This window comes from Schistocerca nitens, chromosome 3 (assembly GCF_023898315.1).
Source record: "Schistocerca nitens isolate TAMUIC-IGC-003100 chromosome 3, iqSchNite1.1, whole genome shotgun sequence".
Taxonomy (NCBI): domain Eukaryota; kingdom Metazoa; phylum Arthropoda; class Insecta; order Orthoptera; family Acrididae; genus Schistocerca; species Schistocerca nitens.
Window position 1 is genome coordinate 88,246,635 of NC_064616.1, and position 16,987 is coordinate 88,263,621.

The 16,987-nt window shown below is 35.8% G+C and overlaps 1 protein-coding gene across 1 annotated transcript in view; it reads right to left on the minus strand.

Moving 5' to 3' along the window:
* LOC126249093 (outer dynein arm-docking complex subunit 3) overlaps positions 1–16,987 on the minus strand; it is a 350,869-nt gene that overhangs the window by 307,309 nt on the left and 26,573 nt on the right. Inside the window, exon 2 of the mRNA XM_049950744.1 lies at positions 3,080–3,201. Within this exon, the coding sequence (XP_049806701.1) occupies positions 3,080–3,201 (122 nt within the window). The remainder of the gene's footprint in view (positions 1–3,079; positions 3,202–16,987) is intronic.

Below are 16,987 nucleotides of genomic sequence, written 5' to 3' on the forward strand. Positions count from 1 at the left end.
CACATAATATTGCTGTAGGGAGTACTATATTCCCACACGAAAGGATCCATAAAGCAACATGGTGTAGACCTGAGCAGCATATCTTCAACCAAAACTATTATTTAATTATTGACAGCAGGCATTTCTCAAACTTACTTGATTTGCATACCTACAGAGGTGTTAATGTGGATTCAGACCACCACCTTGTAACTGCAAAACTAAGAGCCTGAATGTCTAACACAAGAAAAGAGGAACATCTCAAAGAAATTATATGGTATCAAAGCTAAAAAATGAAGATATTGTTAAAACATACTCTGAGAAGATTACTGAAAATCTTGCACTATACATCCCTAGTGTAAATGGTACTCTGGATCAGGAATGGAGTGCTTGCAGGGATGCAGTCATTAATGCAGCAGAAGAAGTGCTAGAGAACGAAGGAAAACAATCAAGGAATTCAAGGTTTGATGAAGATTGTAAGAGAATAAGTTATGAGAAAAACCAGATTTACTGGAAAATGCTTGAGAAGAAACTGCATTGGAAGAAGAAAAGGGAATGGGAAAGAAAGCAGATTGAAGAATTGGAGACAGTTGGAGAAACAAATGATTTATTTATTTATTTATTTATGTCAGAAAATTCTATTAGAAAATTAACAGTGGAAGAAGAACATTCAAGTTGTGTATTAGTATGTGTAACAGTAAAAATTAGGAATTACAAACTGATGACCAAGAGATGTTGGACGTTGGGTAGAGTATTTTAGTGAATTGCTGGATGCTCCAGAGCCCCCTATTGAAGGGATCCTGATTCACCCAGAAGAAGATGGTGAGGCCATAGTCCTTCCTCTCTCTCAAGGAGAAGTAGGCAAAACAATTGCCCAACTGAAGAACAATAAAGCACCAGATACTGATAATATAAGATCATAACTACTGAAAGCCACAGGAGTTGAGTTAAATTGCAGGGTATACAGGATTTTGTGCCTCATCTGGAATCTGTTGTGTTCAACACACAAAAAAGGAGATATATATAAATGTGGCAATTTCAAAGGCAGAACACTTCTAAATATTGCATATAAAGTATTATCAAATACCTTTTTTAGTAGACTCTGACCCATGGCAGAAAACATTATTGGAAGTTATCAGTGTGGATTCAGATGAGGAAAGTCAACTGTGAATGAGGTATTTACTCTCTGGCAAACAGTGGAAAAGGCCAGTGAATTTAATGTTTGTATGCACCATCTTTTCATTGATTTCAAATTTGCATATGATGCAATAAACTGGGCTAAGCTTTAGGGCAATGGAGGAATTTTGGGTGCCTGGGAAGTTGGTGCGTTTGATAGGGGTCACCATAAGGCACCCCCAAGTGTGCTTTGCGAATGCAGTCTAGGCTGTCACCCCAGTTTCCCACACGAACTGGCCTAAGACAAGGGGATTGGCATTCCTACCTACTCTTCAATTTGGCATTCGAAAAAGTGGTGCATGAATCGGGTATGCAGACAAGGGGTACTATCTACTAGAAGTCTATACAATTGTTGGGATATGCAGATGATTTCGACCTAATGGGTAGAACATTGAGAGCTCTACAATGCGCATTCTCAGCTCTAAAACTGAGTGCAGAGGAGATGAGCCTGAAAATTAATGAAGGAAAGACCATGTATAATGGTACAAATCAACCCTTAAAGCCCACAGTAACACTTGATGGATTGACTTTTGAGCGAGTGGAATATTTCACTCACCTGGGCACAAAGACAGAAGTAAATGGCAGCACTTCAACTGAAATTATGGCCTGCATAAGTGCTTCTAATCGATGTTATTTTGGAATGCTGCAACATTTTAAATCCAAGCTTCTGTCATGAGAGACTAAGTGCTGACTCTATAAAATGCTGATATGCCCAGTACTTACGAATGGCTCAGAAACATGGATAATTACAAGGCAGGGTGAAAGAAGACAGAGATCACATGAAAGAAGTATTCTGAAGAGAATCTTTGGACCTGTGTATGAAAATGGTAGTTGGAGAAAGTGAAAAAATGATGATCTTTATGACTGCTATAAGGATTATGATGCAGTCAAGCTCAAAATGTCATGTAGATTGAGATGGACTGGACATGTAATATGACTCTATCCGACAGATCCTGCAATGAAAGCCAGCTGCAATGAACTTGGAGGAAGAAGAGCAAGAGGATGACCAAGGTTGACATGGAGTGGTGAGGTTGGAGAGGGCGCTGCCAAAGTTGGTTGCTGTTACGGGAGGTCTAAAGTGAAGTCCAGAGAGGAATGGTATGAAATTATCAAGGAGGCCAAGTCCCATCCTGGGATGTAGTGCCAATGGAAGAAGAAGAAGAAGAAGAAGAAGAAGAAGAAGAATACACATTTCATTCTTTTGCCCTGCAGAACCTACAACATAAATAAAAATTTGTTTATTGAATACAAGGGGTTATTAAGAAAATGCATTTTACATTACTGGCTAAGACATCAATGAATACTTTAACTGTAACATAATTTGCCTCTATATCTACATCTACATCTACATCATACTCTGCAACCTACCTAATGGTGTGTGGCAGAGGGTAATTTTGGTACCACTATCAGATCGCTCCAACCCTGTTCCACTCGCGAATAGTGTGTGGGAAGAATGATTGTCAGTAAGCCTCTGTATTGGCTCTAATTTCTCAAATTTTCTCCTCATGGTCAATACGCAAGATGTATGTGGAGAGAAGTAATATGTTTTCTGACTCCTCCTGAAAAGTGCTGTCCCAAAATTTCAATAGTAAATATCTCCATGATGCATAATGCCTCTCGTGTAATGCCTGCCAGTGGAGTTTGAGCCAAAATTAATTGGTGACTAACGAAAACCATTTCTGGATCTAATACTGTATACTATGGTTCTGTACTTACCAATTCTTTTAAACTGTGATGAGTTATTTACAATAAATTTCATTAGAGGATATATGTACTGTGAAGCTACAATTTAAAAGCAATATTCTTCACAGTGTGTCCACAAGATCATCGATCAGTGCCCAAGCAGAATTCTCATATCATGCTTTTATGCAATGGAAACTTATTTATAAAAGATGAGACTGTATAAATGAAATGCAGGATATCTCACCTGTCCTGGTTTTCCTCGTTCAAGATACATTTCTTTGATCTCCTTCTTAAGCTGAACAATCTTCTCTATGTTTTGTTTCTTTTCTGCATCACATTCTTCAAAATGAGCCTTACGTTGTCCCTCTGAAATTGCATTTTTTTTTTAAGGGCGGAAGAAAATGCTCGAAAGTTATTCAATGAATTTACTGATATTCAGACAACAGCAGTAAAACATTGTGTGAAGTAGTGGTAATGAAATGAACAATAAAATATCAGTTGTTACAGATGTCATGTGACTGGCGATATCTTTTTAGGCTAGATGGGCTGAAGGCAGAAAGTAACCAAGTTCAGAGTGAGGCTAGTACTGAAACAAACACTCAGTTTCAGATAATGACTATATGGCAAAATTCTAGCATAAAGGATTCATGCAAATATCTGTTAGCTGTAAAGTGCTGATCCAATTTTAATCCTGTTATTGTAAAATGTCAGCCATCCTCATTGTATCAGAGAATATGTAAACTAAAGAGTAATATTAATTAACTAGATTTCCATCAGTGAATTAAAGTAATTAAATGAATGACATAATCTGACTCTCTGACCATTCTGTGGCCAGTTCCATAGCTATGTCAAGTGTTATGGGGTTAGGGCTAATATTTACTTCTGCAAAGCATATATGGAAAAGATGTTTGAGAATAGTGATGTTAACAAAAGTTACTCAGAGCAGTATCTGGAAGTATGTGAACACATTTATGAATAATTCATCATCTACTTTAATCCTAAATATTTATATTGCTTTTAACTCCAACACCTAACTCTGATTTAACAATGGACCACACTGCCTTTGTTGTACTTTTATGTTATAAAATGAACTTATTGTTTGCCATTTGTGTGGCTACCTTCACAGCTGCTTTAAATACAACTTTATAACATCTAATTTACTTAATAAAAATTCCTATTTTAGTTATACCATTGTTCATTGTGGAGTTGCCTTTTCCTGGCATTGGGAATTCTTATATCATGAGTTGTCCATTTAAGTTTAGTAGTTACTTTATTACCTGTGGTTCCAAGTGGAAAGGCTATGCTGAACATTTCAAGAAAACTACATAAAAATTTCACAAAGTTAGCAGGTATGTTACTGGAACTACAGCTGTCAAAAGGTCATGTAACCTCTCTTAACTTACTGCTCAATATAACCGATTTTTTTTCACGCGAGTTCCTTTTCATATGGTTTTTGCTGTACAAAACTTCTCTAATGATCTTTAGTAGCTTAGTAAATATTGTGGAGTGGTCAGAGATCCTGAAATCTAAGCAGTATTTATAAACATCTTTAAATATACAATGACTTACAGCATTATTAATACAAGTCACTGATTGTGCATTTACTCCAGTTGCTTGATTTAAGTTGACTTTGAAGCCATAGTTTTCTATTATGTCAATGAATTTTGAAATATTATTGCTTTCAGTTATGATATAAATACTGAAGTCAGTAGCTGTTACTATCTTTTTCCTCTTATTTTATTGAGTTTTTCAAGTAGGAACTGAAATTGGCCAAAAAGCTTCAGCTGTTGTTTCTCTGGTACTCTGTAAATAGAATCAACTGGCGTTTACATCCCTTAATTTGACACGGGAGATCTCAGATAGACACTTTTCATTCAAATAAGTAAAATAATTTCTTACTTAATCTCAAAATTATGAAGTGAGCTTGAGCCTCCATGTGATTTCTCTTTACGAAAGCTATTAGCTACTTTGAAATTTTCAATTGTATTAAGAATTTTAATAATCTCTAAATCAATATTCACTAAGAAAAATAACTTAGATATTTCTACATTGAGAAAGATTAATTTGAAAATTCATGGACTTCATAAGTTTTGTTTGGAAAATCAGCACTTAGACCATTGATATTTCAGTGCATAAAATTATGGACTTCCTATCTTATTTATTGTTTAAAGCATGATTTTTCTTAGGTGGGATTTTGATGTTACCTATTTTGATAATAAACAATGATCATTCCCATCTTTCATTATAACTTACTATTATTTAGAATTTTACATGGTTGGGTGGAATATGTTTGGCCTGCACCATTTTAAAATTTTGAAAGAACAGAGATGAAAGCTGGAAGAAGAATCAAACATGAGTCATCCAAAATGACTAAGGAAATAGCAAGTCTGGGGAAAGCAACATGATTACCTATGATCAGTGTCCTGTACAAGGTCATGTTCACAAGGATGCAGTCCTACAGACCAATCTGCGAAAAGGTGTAGTTGGAGAGTAGAATTCCAGCATGGGAAAGGAAGGTGTACTGCAACTGCTTGGAGCCCCATTCTCACAACACACTTACTCACAAAAGAGTTGTAAACCCTATTTTGAAACTTCCTGTCAGATTAAAACTGTGTGCCGCACCGAGACTCGAACTCGGGACCTTTGCCTTTCGCGGGCAAGTGCTCTACCATCTGAGCTACCCAAGCACGACTCATGCCCCGTCCTCACAGCTTTACTTCTGCCAGTACCTCATCTCCTACCTTCCAAACTTTACAGAAGCTCTCCTGCGAACCTTGCAGAACTAGCACTCGAGAAAGAAAGGATATTGCGGAGACATGGCTTAGCCACAGCCTTGGGGATGTTCCCAGAATGAGATTTTCACTCTGCAGCATAGTGTGCACTGATATGAAACTTCCTGGCAGATTAAAACTGTGTGCCGAATTGAGACTGAGACAGTTTCATACTGTGTGCCGGACTGAGTCTCGATACAGCACACAGTTTTAATCTGCCAGGAAGTTTCATATCAGCGCACACTCCGCTGCAGAGTGAAAATCTCATTCTGGAAACCCTATTTTGTTCATGCCCATGTCATAACCTCACTTGTGTTTGACTGATCCTCCAAGTACTTTGCTGCCTCTGCCAAAATTAAAATGTGATTGACATACATTAGTGTTTTTATTTCTTCTCCGTGAACTTAAAATTCTCTTCCAAATTTCTTATTGGTTTCCTTTACTGCTTGCTCTGTGTACAGACTGAATGATTTGACAGTTAAGTTATAACACTACCTCACTCCCTTCTCAATTACTACATATTTTTCATACTTATCAATTGCTATAATTACAGTCTGGAGAAATTGTGGAATCCATTTTGCTTCCTGCACTTTATCCCTGAAAACGCCAGAATTTTAAAGTTTAGATTCCAGAGTTTAGATTCCAGCCAACGTTGTCAAAAGCTTTTTCTAAATCTACAGTTGCTATGTGTCTTTCTTCAATCTATCTTCTAAAATAAGTTGTACAATCAGTATTGCATAACAAGTTCATACATCTGTTCAGAATCCAAATTGATCTACCTCACATTGGTTTCTACTGGTCATTACATTCTTTTGTAAATAATTTGTGTTGTTATTTTGCACCCATATCTGACTAAACAATATTTCAGTAGTATACCTGTGAGCACATGGCTGCTATGGTACTGTGATTATCACATTCTTCTTGAAATCTGAGGGTCTTTCATCTGTCTCATATATTCTGCACATGAGGTGGAACAGTTTTGTCATGGTCAGTTTTCCCAAGAATCTTAATAATTCTGAGGGAATGTCATCTACTACAGGTGCCTTGTTTCAACACAAGTCTTTCAGTCCTCTGTCAAATTCTTCTCATAGCATCACATCACCCACCTTATCTTTGTACAATTCCACGGGTTTTGATATGTATACAACAACAAAATTTTACAATAAAAATTAAGCACTACATTTATATTTTACATTGAAAATTAAATGTTTGCATTAGCATCCCACACTATTATAGAATTCTTCTGTTTCATAAACACAGCTGTCAATTAGTAGATTCTGTACATGCCACTCAAATGAATTGTATGGTAGATCTCTCACTGCCAGGGGTAGTTTATCATACAGCTCTCTGCCAGTATATTTGAAGCTATTTTGGGACTTATTTAAACTAGTATATTCTAAGCCTATATTGTTCCTGTTTCTTGTTCCATGATTGTGAACAAAACTTCTATAAATTAAACTCTCTGGCTGTTCTTTTATTGAGAGGAGACAGGCTTTAATGTAGAAGGAAGCTACAGTTAATATTTTTTTGTTCTTTGAAATTTGGCCTGCACAAATCTCTGTTTGGAATACCTGTAATTGTTCTCACTTTTTTTTTCTTTCCACAGTAGCACTGTTTTCACATCAGAAGAGTTTCCATATAGGAACTGCAACTGGAAGATAGGTTAATATGAAGACTGAAGCTATTCCTTACTGACACAGGGTTTTAATTTGGATAGTCAGTAAATTACACATGATAGTTTAATACACAATTGGTCAGTGTGTGAATCTCATTTCAGTTGTGGGTCAAAATAAATACCTAGTGCTCTGAAAGATTCACACTCACTTTCTTTTTCACATAGTTTGTGGAGATAGAAGTATATTGTCTCAGTTTTGTTTAATTTTTCTGTAGCCACAGTGGAAACATAAAAGCCATTCTAAGTGTTTTCCTTATATATTTGAAATGGTCATCATGAGGATTGTATCATCAGGGCATATTACTGTCTTGTAGGGTAAAGAACTAGGTAAATCATCAAGCCCAGGACTGACCCATGTGACATTCCTATAGTGACAGGTAGGGTGTTTGAACTACAGTTATTTCCAGTGAAAACTTGTCTCCTAAGAGATATGGTTTGACCAATAAAAGTTCAATATCTTTGATTCCATTTCTTTTTAAATCTAGACATTAGGTTAGTGTGTGATACAGTGTTAAAGACCTTGCTCAGATCAAGAAGCATAGCGCAAGCAAAAGAATGGCTTGCAAAGAATCCCAGAACATCTATAACTAGAGATTTTACAGCTTCAGTCATGGGTAGATCAGGCTAAAGCTATATGGTGAAGAAGAGAGATTAGCTTATTGTTCTCAAAGTAGCTACATAGTTGCTCTTTCATGCAATTTTCTATGAGCTTGAATGTTATGTGGATGAGGGAGTCTGTAACTGTCAGGACTGTTTCTATCTCCCTTCTTATAGACTGGGGCGACACTTGTGGATTTCATAACATCAGGTAATTTCCAAGCATGCTGTTTATAATACAGCTCAGAGGAGACAGTTTAATAGCAATATGTTTTAGGATGTAATTTGAAAGCCATGGATATCTTTCCTACGTGAGTTACCCAGTTTAGATACAGTTCAGTGTACAATCTGGAAACTAACCCGAGTCCACTTGAAAGTAATGTGTCTCAAATCAGGTAGGCCTATATGGTCCAGACTACCTTCAGAATTATTTTCATCTATTTCTGAGGCAGCAGAATTTCCATGATTTTCACAGTTTATGAAGAAGTTATTTAGCACCTTAGGTGAGACTACAGTCACTTGCTTGGTTCTGAGTTTCTCTGCTATAGAGTTTACTACCTTTTAAGCTGCTTTTCATTTGTTGTAAGACTTTTCAATAAGGATATCACTGGATCCCCTCTTTGCTACTTATATTTCTATCTTGTATGTAATTTTGTTGTCCATTGTGCTGCAGAGGCCACTTTTGTATGGTTTCCATGGCGACTTCCCCGTGGGAACGAACTATTTCTCAATGACCAGGAACAGGACCCATCATGGCAATGTCACATCAAGCCTCAACCTTATCACCACCAACACAAGATACTTCAAAAGATTGAGCAATATTCAACACTTTGGCTAAAGATGTATTCTCACACTGTGGTGCACACTGATGCACCCCCTCATCAGAAGCCCACCAAATGATGGCATCACAGACCATAGAATCAGCATAAGAATCATGATGAGCATTGATAACAAACTGACATTTGTGACTGAGGCCACGGAGTTCGGCCGCTCGAGCTTGGTAGAACTGGTATGGCTATTTAAGACAATGATAGAACTTGACACAGGCTGCAATGACAAGAGTGTGCTTACAGTGATACCTGGACAACAGCTTACACATATTTTTGAACAAAAGTGACGCAGGTTCCAAGAGCAGGGCTAACAGGCACAACAGTTGGTAAATCCAAGGAAAAATCCAAGATAGGAACAAAGCCTTACACATGTTTGTATCAGTGACACCATAGGCAAGGAATTGTTGCCTAAGCTGCTTCTCATAAGCCTCCCAGCCTTCAGCCACTTTGTCATAACAGAGAAAAGGTACACCACTGATGTAGAAGCCTGCATAATCAAAATGGCTGACAAATTCATGATAGCAACCATAAGAGCCTGTTGCTCTGTGAGGACAGATTAGAGCGTAGTCTCAATGGACATGAGGACCAATGGAACAAACAAATAGGCTGAGCCCATGGAAGTGAACATCACGTTCATCACCAATTGTGTCATAATGCTAGACACAACCAATAGTGCAGCCACTAAGAACAAATGTTTATTTATCCACATGCCCCAACATCAGATTTGTTTCTCCTGATTACAACATTTTCCTGTTTAGTCCTTGACTAGATATGAATGAGAGACTGTTTTACCTCCATAATATTTTACTTTAAATGATTCAATCTTCATTAAATCATACAGTAGAACTGCAGGATCTCAGGAAATATAATGGCTGTAGTTTGTCCTTGCTTTCAGCAGTTCACAGTGCCAACATAGCAAAAGCTATGATGATTGATATTGGTCTATACTCTAGATAGTGGCAGCTGCATGTTACATATGACCAGAATGTCTTTGTATTTTTGCTAGATTTTGAGACAGGGCTTTAGTTGCGAAAATTGTTCAACAAATCCAATATTGAAGCCTACAAATGTCATAATTTATCAGCTTCCTGAACATCCTCCCAACAGCGAGAAAAACAAAATAAACAAGAAAGAAGAACGAAAATACAACACTGCTGACATTCCCAATTTAAACTAGAGGTATGTGATGCTGTAAATATGATTCCCAATTACCAAATCGTGAATACGCCCAAACTAAAAATTTATCACCATAATGTGCAATCCCTGCGTAATAAGATAGATGAAATTAACGTTCTATTAACACATGAACTTAATGCATTTCTGAGCACTGGCTTAACCCAGAATTAATCCAGAATACGAAAATAAACAAATTTGTCTTGGCTGCTTACTACTGCAGGAAAAACAGCAAGCAGGGTGTGGTAGCAATTTACACAAAGGAAAATGTAGATTTTATTACACTACCTGACTTAACTAGGGCAAATGTCGAAAAGGATTATGAAATTGCAGCTATAAAAATTACTCAGTTCAACCTGGTTATTGCTACAGTTTACCGATCACCATCCGGGAATTTTGAACTTTTCTTAAACAAAATGGAATCATTGCTAAATAAAGTAAATAAAATGGATTGTGAATTGATAATCTGTGGTGACTTCAATATTGACTTCCTCACGAATAGTGGCAATAGGGAGACCATTTTGAACCTTGCAACGTCCTACAATTTAAAGTCTGAAGTAAAAGCAGCTACCCGAGTATCAGGAACTTGCCAAACAGCTCTTGATCAGTTTCTAGTCAAGAAGAGTTTACACAACATCTCACTAAAAATTTTCAATGCAGGTATTAGTGATCATCTTGCTCAAATATTAAGCATAAAAGTACAAGGCAGTATTATTAGCAACATGTCTTTCAGAACAGCATATCGAAGTTATAATCAGCATAAAGTGAACTTATTACAGAAAGAAAAATGGCTAGGAGTGTACAAAATGAACGATATAAATGAAAAATTCAACACTTTCATTGATACATTAACCCATTTCTTTGAACTTGCATTCCCACTGAAAACATTAACCATATGGGGAAACTCTAGAACAAACAGCTGGATCACAAAGGGAATAAGGGTTTCATGCCAGAAGAAAAGACTGCTTCACCTGTACTCACCTGTAGTACGTGCATACTATAAAAAATACTCCAAAATATTAAGAAAAGTAATAAGAGCAGCAAAGTAATGCATAATGATGAAGTCATTTATAATTCAGCTAATAAATCAAAGGCTATGTGGAGTGTTATAAAAAAAGAATGTGGAGAATACAGACAATCTTGCAAAAATATAACACTATCACGTAAAAATAAAAAAGTAACAAACCCCTTAGAAGTAGCCAACACATTTAACAACTTTTTCACAGGTGTTGCTGAAAATATGTTATAATCAAACTTTAAGAGCACTCAGGCAAATGACTATAAAATAAGTGCATGTAGAGGATCAATGTACATCAGTTCTGTTTCACAAGATGAAGTAGCTAAAGCAATAAAAGGACGAAAAAATTCCAAATCGGCAGGTATTGATGGTATACCTGCAACAATGTTAAAGAAGAGCGCATCAAACCTAATTGAAGTACTCACACATTTATGCGACTGCTCACTTCAGGCAGACACTTTCCCCGATGTGTTGAAAACATCAAAAGGTATTCCTGTATATAAAAAATGGGATAAAGACAATGTAAATAACTACAGACCCATCACAATTTCCTCCTGCATCTCTAAAGTACTGGAAAAAGTTATGTATGAGAAACTTATGAAATTTATAAATAAAAACAGCATCCTATGTAATGAACAACATGGATTCAGAAATAAGAGGTCAACGACAACTGCAGTCTATGAGTGCATCACTTCCATCCTAAACCTGATGGACAAAAAACAGGAAACAATAGGAGTCTTTATTGACTTGTCAAAAGCTTTGGACATGGTGGACCATAAAATTCTGCTATCAAAGCTAGAAAGATATGGTATTCAAGGTCTGTCCAACAAGTGGATTAGTTCCTTCCTGACTAATCGTATGCAGGCAGTGTGCGTCAAGCACACAAATATTGAACTAAAAACTGTATCTAATCACTTATCTGACTATAAACAAATAAAATGTGGTGTACCCCAAGGATCAGTATTGGGGCCCCTTCTGTTTCTTCTGTACGTAAATGATCTAAGCTTAAATACTGATGCACACAAAACAATCATATTTGCAGATGACACCACGATTCTACTAAAAGGAGACAATGATGAACAGTTACAGCAGACAGTAAACACGGTCACGAAACAACTTAGCAGCTGGGCATGGAGTAATCAGCTTGTAATAAACAGTAAGAAAACCGTTGCTCTAAAATTCCACAATGTTCCTAACAAGGACATATTATCCCATCAGTCTCTATCAATGACGAACCAGTTCGTAACAGTACTGAAACCAAATTCTTAAGACTTTGGCTGCAGAGTAACATCAGATGGAATAAGCATATTGAATATCTCAGTGCAGAACTGAGCAAAACATGTTACCTTCTTTGTTCATTAAAATCATGCTGTAGTGAGAAAACAGTATTGAATGTGCATATCATGCGTACTTTCATTCTTGTCTTAGATATGGGGTCACCTTCTGGGGAAACTCTAAAACAGCTAATAGCACTTTTAAACTACAAAAAAGGGGTCATTAGAATCTTGTTTGGGTGCAAGCCTAGAGACTCTTGTAAACCCCTTTTAAGAAATCTGGTATTCCTCCATTACCATGTGTATACATTATGGAAACCCTTTTGTTCTTTAAATTAAATGTAATAGGCAAGGACCGGAGACTGCAAAAAAAACTGTGATATACATGAGCACTTTACCAGACAAAACAGAAAATTACATATGACTCAAATCAGCACAGCACTGTGCCAAAAAGTTACTTTTCACAAACTTCCTGAAAACATAAAAGCTATCACTGAGGTCAAAAGCATCACCGCTTTTACTCCATTGAAGAATATTTAAATTTATGAAATGTGTTATGTAAATACTTATGTGTAAAGTGTATTATTGTAAGCTTAAATATGTATGCCTTGAAATTACTTTCAGCCTGTATATTTATAACTTGACTTGTCCAATGTCTTATGCATAAGCTGCTATGTAGACAACAGGACCAATAAAATAGAATCTACAATCATGTATGATATGATTTACAGTAAATCAAACTATTTATTGGTTCTTCTTAAAACTGTGGTATTACCACACAGCTTAATGATTAGGGAATAGCAGATTCACTGGGCAGGCCAGTGAAAGTTGTATGCCTCTGTATAAGGAACAATGTACCTGCTATTGTGAATCGAAGTGAGGTCATGTATCTAGATTATGAATTCCACTTGAATCAGGGAACTAACACTACTGTAATCATAGAAGCAATAGCAACAAGAGACAAAAAGGCAACATCAAAGTAAAGTATACATATTGCCTGACCCATAATAATGGGAAACTGTTGAGGAGCTGCATGAATAATCTGAGTGGTTCCTTAACTGGATGACTTCCTTCCTCTGTCATTGTCTTAATGATACTGATTATTATGATGTGTACCAACCAAGTCTAATTTTCAAATCCTTGTTCATCACATAGCTAAAATACAATGAATAATTCAGAAATGAAAGAAAATTGATCCACATTTGTAAATATTTTTCTTATAGTTTTGTTACCTTCTATTTGCTAGTATACAATAAAATGCCCTGTTTATTGTGCATTCACCTGATGAAACACTGTGGGGACATATGAAATGTAAAACAGGATATTGATGCACAGCGCATTGATTAAAATTGTGTACCATCACATATTTTAGACTGCACAGCAAATATCCAAGTCTGAAGTGCTCTACACCACGTAATACCAAGTGACAACCTCTTAGGCGGAACTAACATGAATTTACAGTTTAGTAACATCAGCTGCAAAGCCAGATAAAGACCTAACAATCACATTAGGAATATATAGGAAGGCATGCGACCAATGAATTATGATGGAAGGTAGCAATTTAACATCTCATAATAGTCAGTATCATGAGGGGCAGAACAAGAGGTCAGTTGGACAAAGACAAAGCAAGGTAGTGGCCCAGTTCAGGAACCACTCTAGTATTTGTATGCCTTAATTTAGAGATACCAGTTTAAACCTATACAAGAATAAAACTTCGGTAGGACTTGATGAAATCCCAGTCTGCGTAATTAAAGATTGTATAGACTCCATAAAGGGCCCATTAACAGACATAATTAATGAATCCTTCGAATCTGGATACTTTCCGGAGTACCTAAAACAAGCAAAAGTTATACCTATCCTTAAAAACAGAGATGTGGAAAATGTAGAGAACTACAGGCCAATCTCTATACTGTCTATCATTTCTAAAATAATAGAAATACTAGTCAAAAAGAGACTGCTAAATTACCTGAATAAATATAATCTTCTTTCCAATGACCAATTTGGTTTTAGGCCCGGAAAAGGCACACAATATGCTATAGCACAGTTCACTAAAGTAATTTTAGAAGCACTGGACAAAGGTGAAAATGTAAGTGGTATCTTTTTAGACTTGTCCAAGGCCTTTGATACAGTTGACCACAAAATCTTACTTCATAAATTAGGGCAAATAGGAATAAGAGGTGTGACAAAGAAGTGGTTCAAATCATACTTGGAAAACAGAGTTCAACGAGTTGAGATATCACAAGTTTCAAACAATTCCCTTATAAAACACCTGTCTGACCCAGAAAGTGTGAATATAGGCGTCCCACAGGGAAATGTATTAGGCCCAATATTGTTTCTTATATACATTAATGACTTCCCACAAAGTATCAGACATGGCGAAAAAATACTTTTTGCTGATGACAGCAACATAGTAATAACAGGTGAAAATCCAACACAACTGTCAGAAAGAGCAAACGAGGCTCTCAATGATGTCCACAACTGGTCATTAAAAAATAAAGTAACCCTAAATGTAAAGAAAACTAACTATATTAACTTCCAATTGAACAAAAAACATAATGCCACTAGAATAAAAGTTAATAATAATGAATTAGAATGTGTAACAAGTACCAAATTCTTAGGGATGAATGTAGACAGCCAACTGAAATGGACAAACCATGTCAACATTTTGGCAAAGAAATTATCCACAGCATGCTATGCTCTTAGAATCCTGGCACCAGTATGCAACAATACCTGTCTTAAAATAACATATTACGGATATCTACACTCAGTCCTCAGCTATGGGATCATGTTTTGGGGAACAAGTGCCAGTAACATACAAACGGTGTTCAAAGTACAAAAAAGAGCCATAAGGATAATAACAAATAGCAACAACAGGGCCCACTGTCTAGAATTATTTAGAAAGCTAGGAATTCTAACTGTTTCTTGTGAGTATATCTTTCAGAACATAATGTTCATTAAGAAAAATCGCAACATGTACAACACAAACAGCCTAATACATGACCATGAAACAAGAGCTTGTCACCACCTCCATCTAGATAGAAAGAACAAGGCAAAGACGCAAAAAAGTATATTTTATAATGGGATAAAACTGTATAACAAATTACCACAAGAAATTAAAGAAATAAATGAGCCCCTCACTTTCAGACAAAAGCTTAAAACCTTTTTAGTAAGTAAAAGTTGTTATACAGTAAAAGAATATTTAACATAGATGTAGATTATTAGCAACATATGACATTATCACCAAAATATTATGTAATTAGAAACCTGTTTAATTGTAAATGTATGTGTGCTCATGTGTTGTAATCTGACGACATCCATACAATATTTATTGTTCCACGGATGAATAAATAAATAAATAAATAAATAAATAAAAAGAATGGCCTGATTAAGATTTAAACTACTGACTGTCAGTTCATTGTCACTAAGCTTATGTACTTCAAAATATGTTTCAGTCAGGGCAGAGAGACAAATAAAGGTGGCAGAGAAAGAAGAAAGAATTGGTTGTTATTACCTTTATTACCAGTTCTTTGTCATTCACCAGTCATGGCTGGATAGAAGGTATCAGTTTTACAGTAATATTACCACATTTAAATTAATAAAAATTTCAGTGTAAACTATGATACTAAAGTGGGTACTACAAAATAGATATTTAAGAAATAGATTACAATATACATTAAAATAATAAGACATTCATGTAGTAAAATAGCAGAGTTGCTGCTGTTGCCTTTGGTACTGAGTTGCAGCTGAGACAGACACTGTTCTGTCACCAAAGAAGTATTCTTCTATACTGTACAAAGATTGCTCTTTTAGTGTACACATAATTTTAGTCTTAAGTTGTTTGATTGGTAGTGACTGTATATCCTCAGGTAGAGCATTAAATAATTGTAGGGCCACAATTGGGAAGCTGTTTTGCATCTTAGTTAATCAACATCTTGGCCTGTCTATACTGTCTTTATGGTGAGTGTTAGAAGCTATACTGTAAAAGTAATTGTTTACATTACAGTCTAGAATTTTAACCTGAAGTACCTGCAAGGTAAAATCAGAATAGTATAAGTATCCCAAGTTACATTATTTGGTTTCACAAACCATCCCAGCTCAGAATCGGGTAGTTTTTCAGCAAGACTATCAATAGATGTTTCCCTAATGTACATCATGGACTGTACTATTATTCAGTTTTTGTAAGGTTTAAATTATCATTGAGAGTAAATTTGGTACCATTGACATTTTTTCCAGATAAAACAATCATAAAGGAAGAAAGAACTGGTGCAGTGAATAAGGAATTGCATATACAGACAATTGTTCTGAACTAGAGAAAGTGAAGGATACTTAAGCACTGTATATAGTAGGGTGTTATATTTATGAGCCACATGACTTAGTCTGTTTTACTTGTAAGTTGATGACTAGTCTTAGATAAAATCTTAAGATAAGTAAATAAACTACCAGCAGCAACAGATTCTTGTAAGAACTATTGAAAAGTGGTAAAAACATCAAGGAGCTCAGTGGTAACATTTTATTCAGCAATCCTGTGTTTGATTACCAGTGCTGAGCACCAACTTCTACAGCCAGAGAAAGCTAGTGACAAACATTTTTAATTAATGTATGATTCATGATTTCAACATATTAGAGGAATAGTACACACAAAGCAGTGAAAATACACTATAAGAAATATTGTAAAATCTTAAACTTTGTAAGGAGTTATCCAGGCTAGAATAATAATTTACAGAAAGCTTCTACTGAATATGAAAAAGGACATTGAAAAACGTCACGTATTCAAGAGGAAAGTGAAACAATTTCTCATAATAATTTCTCTGTGT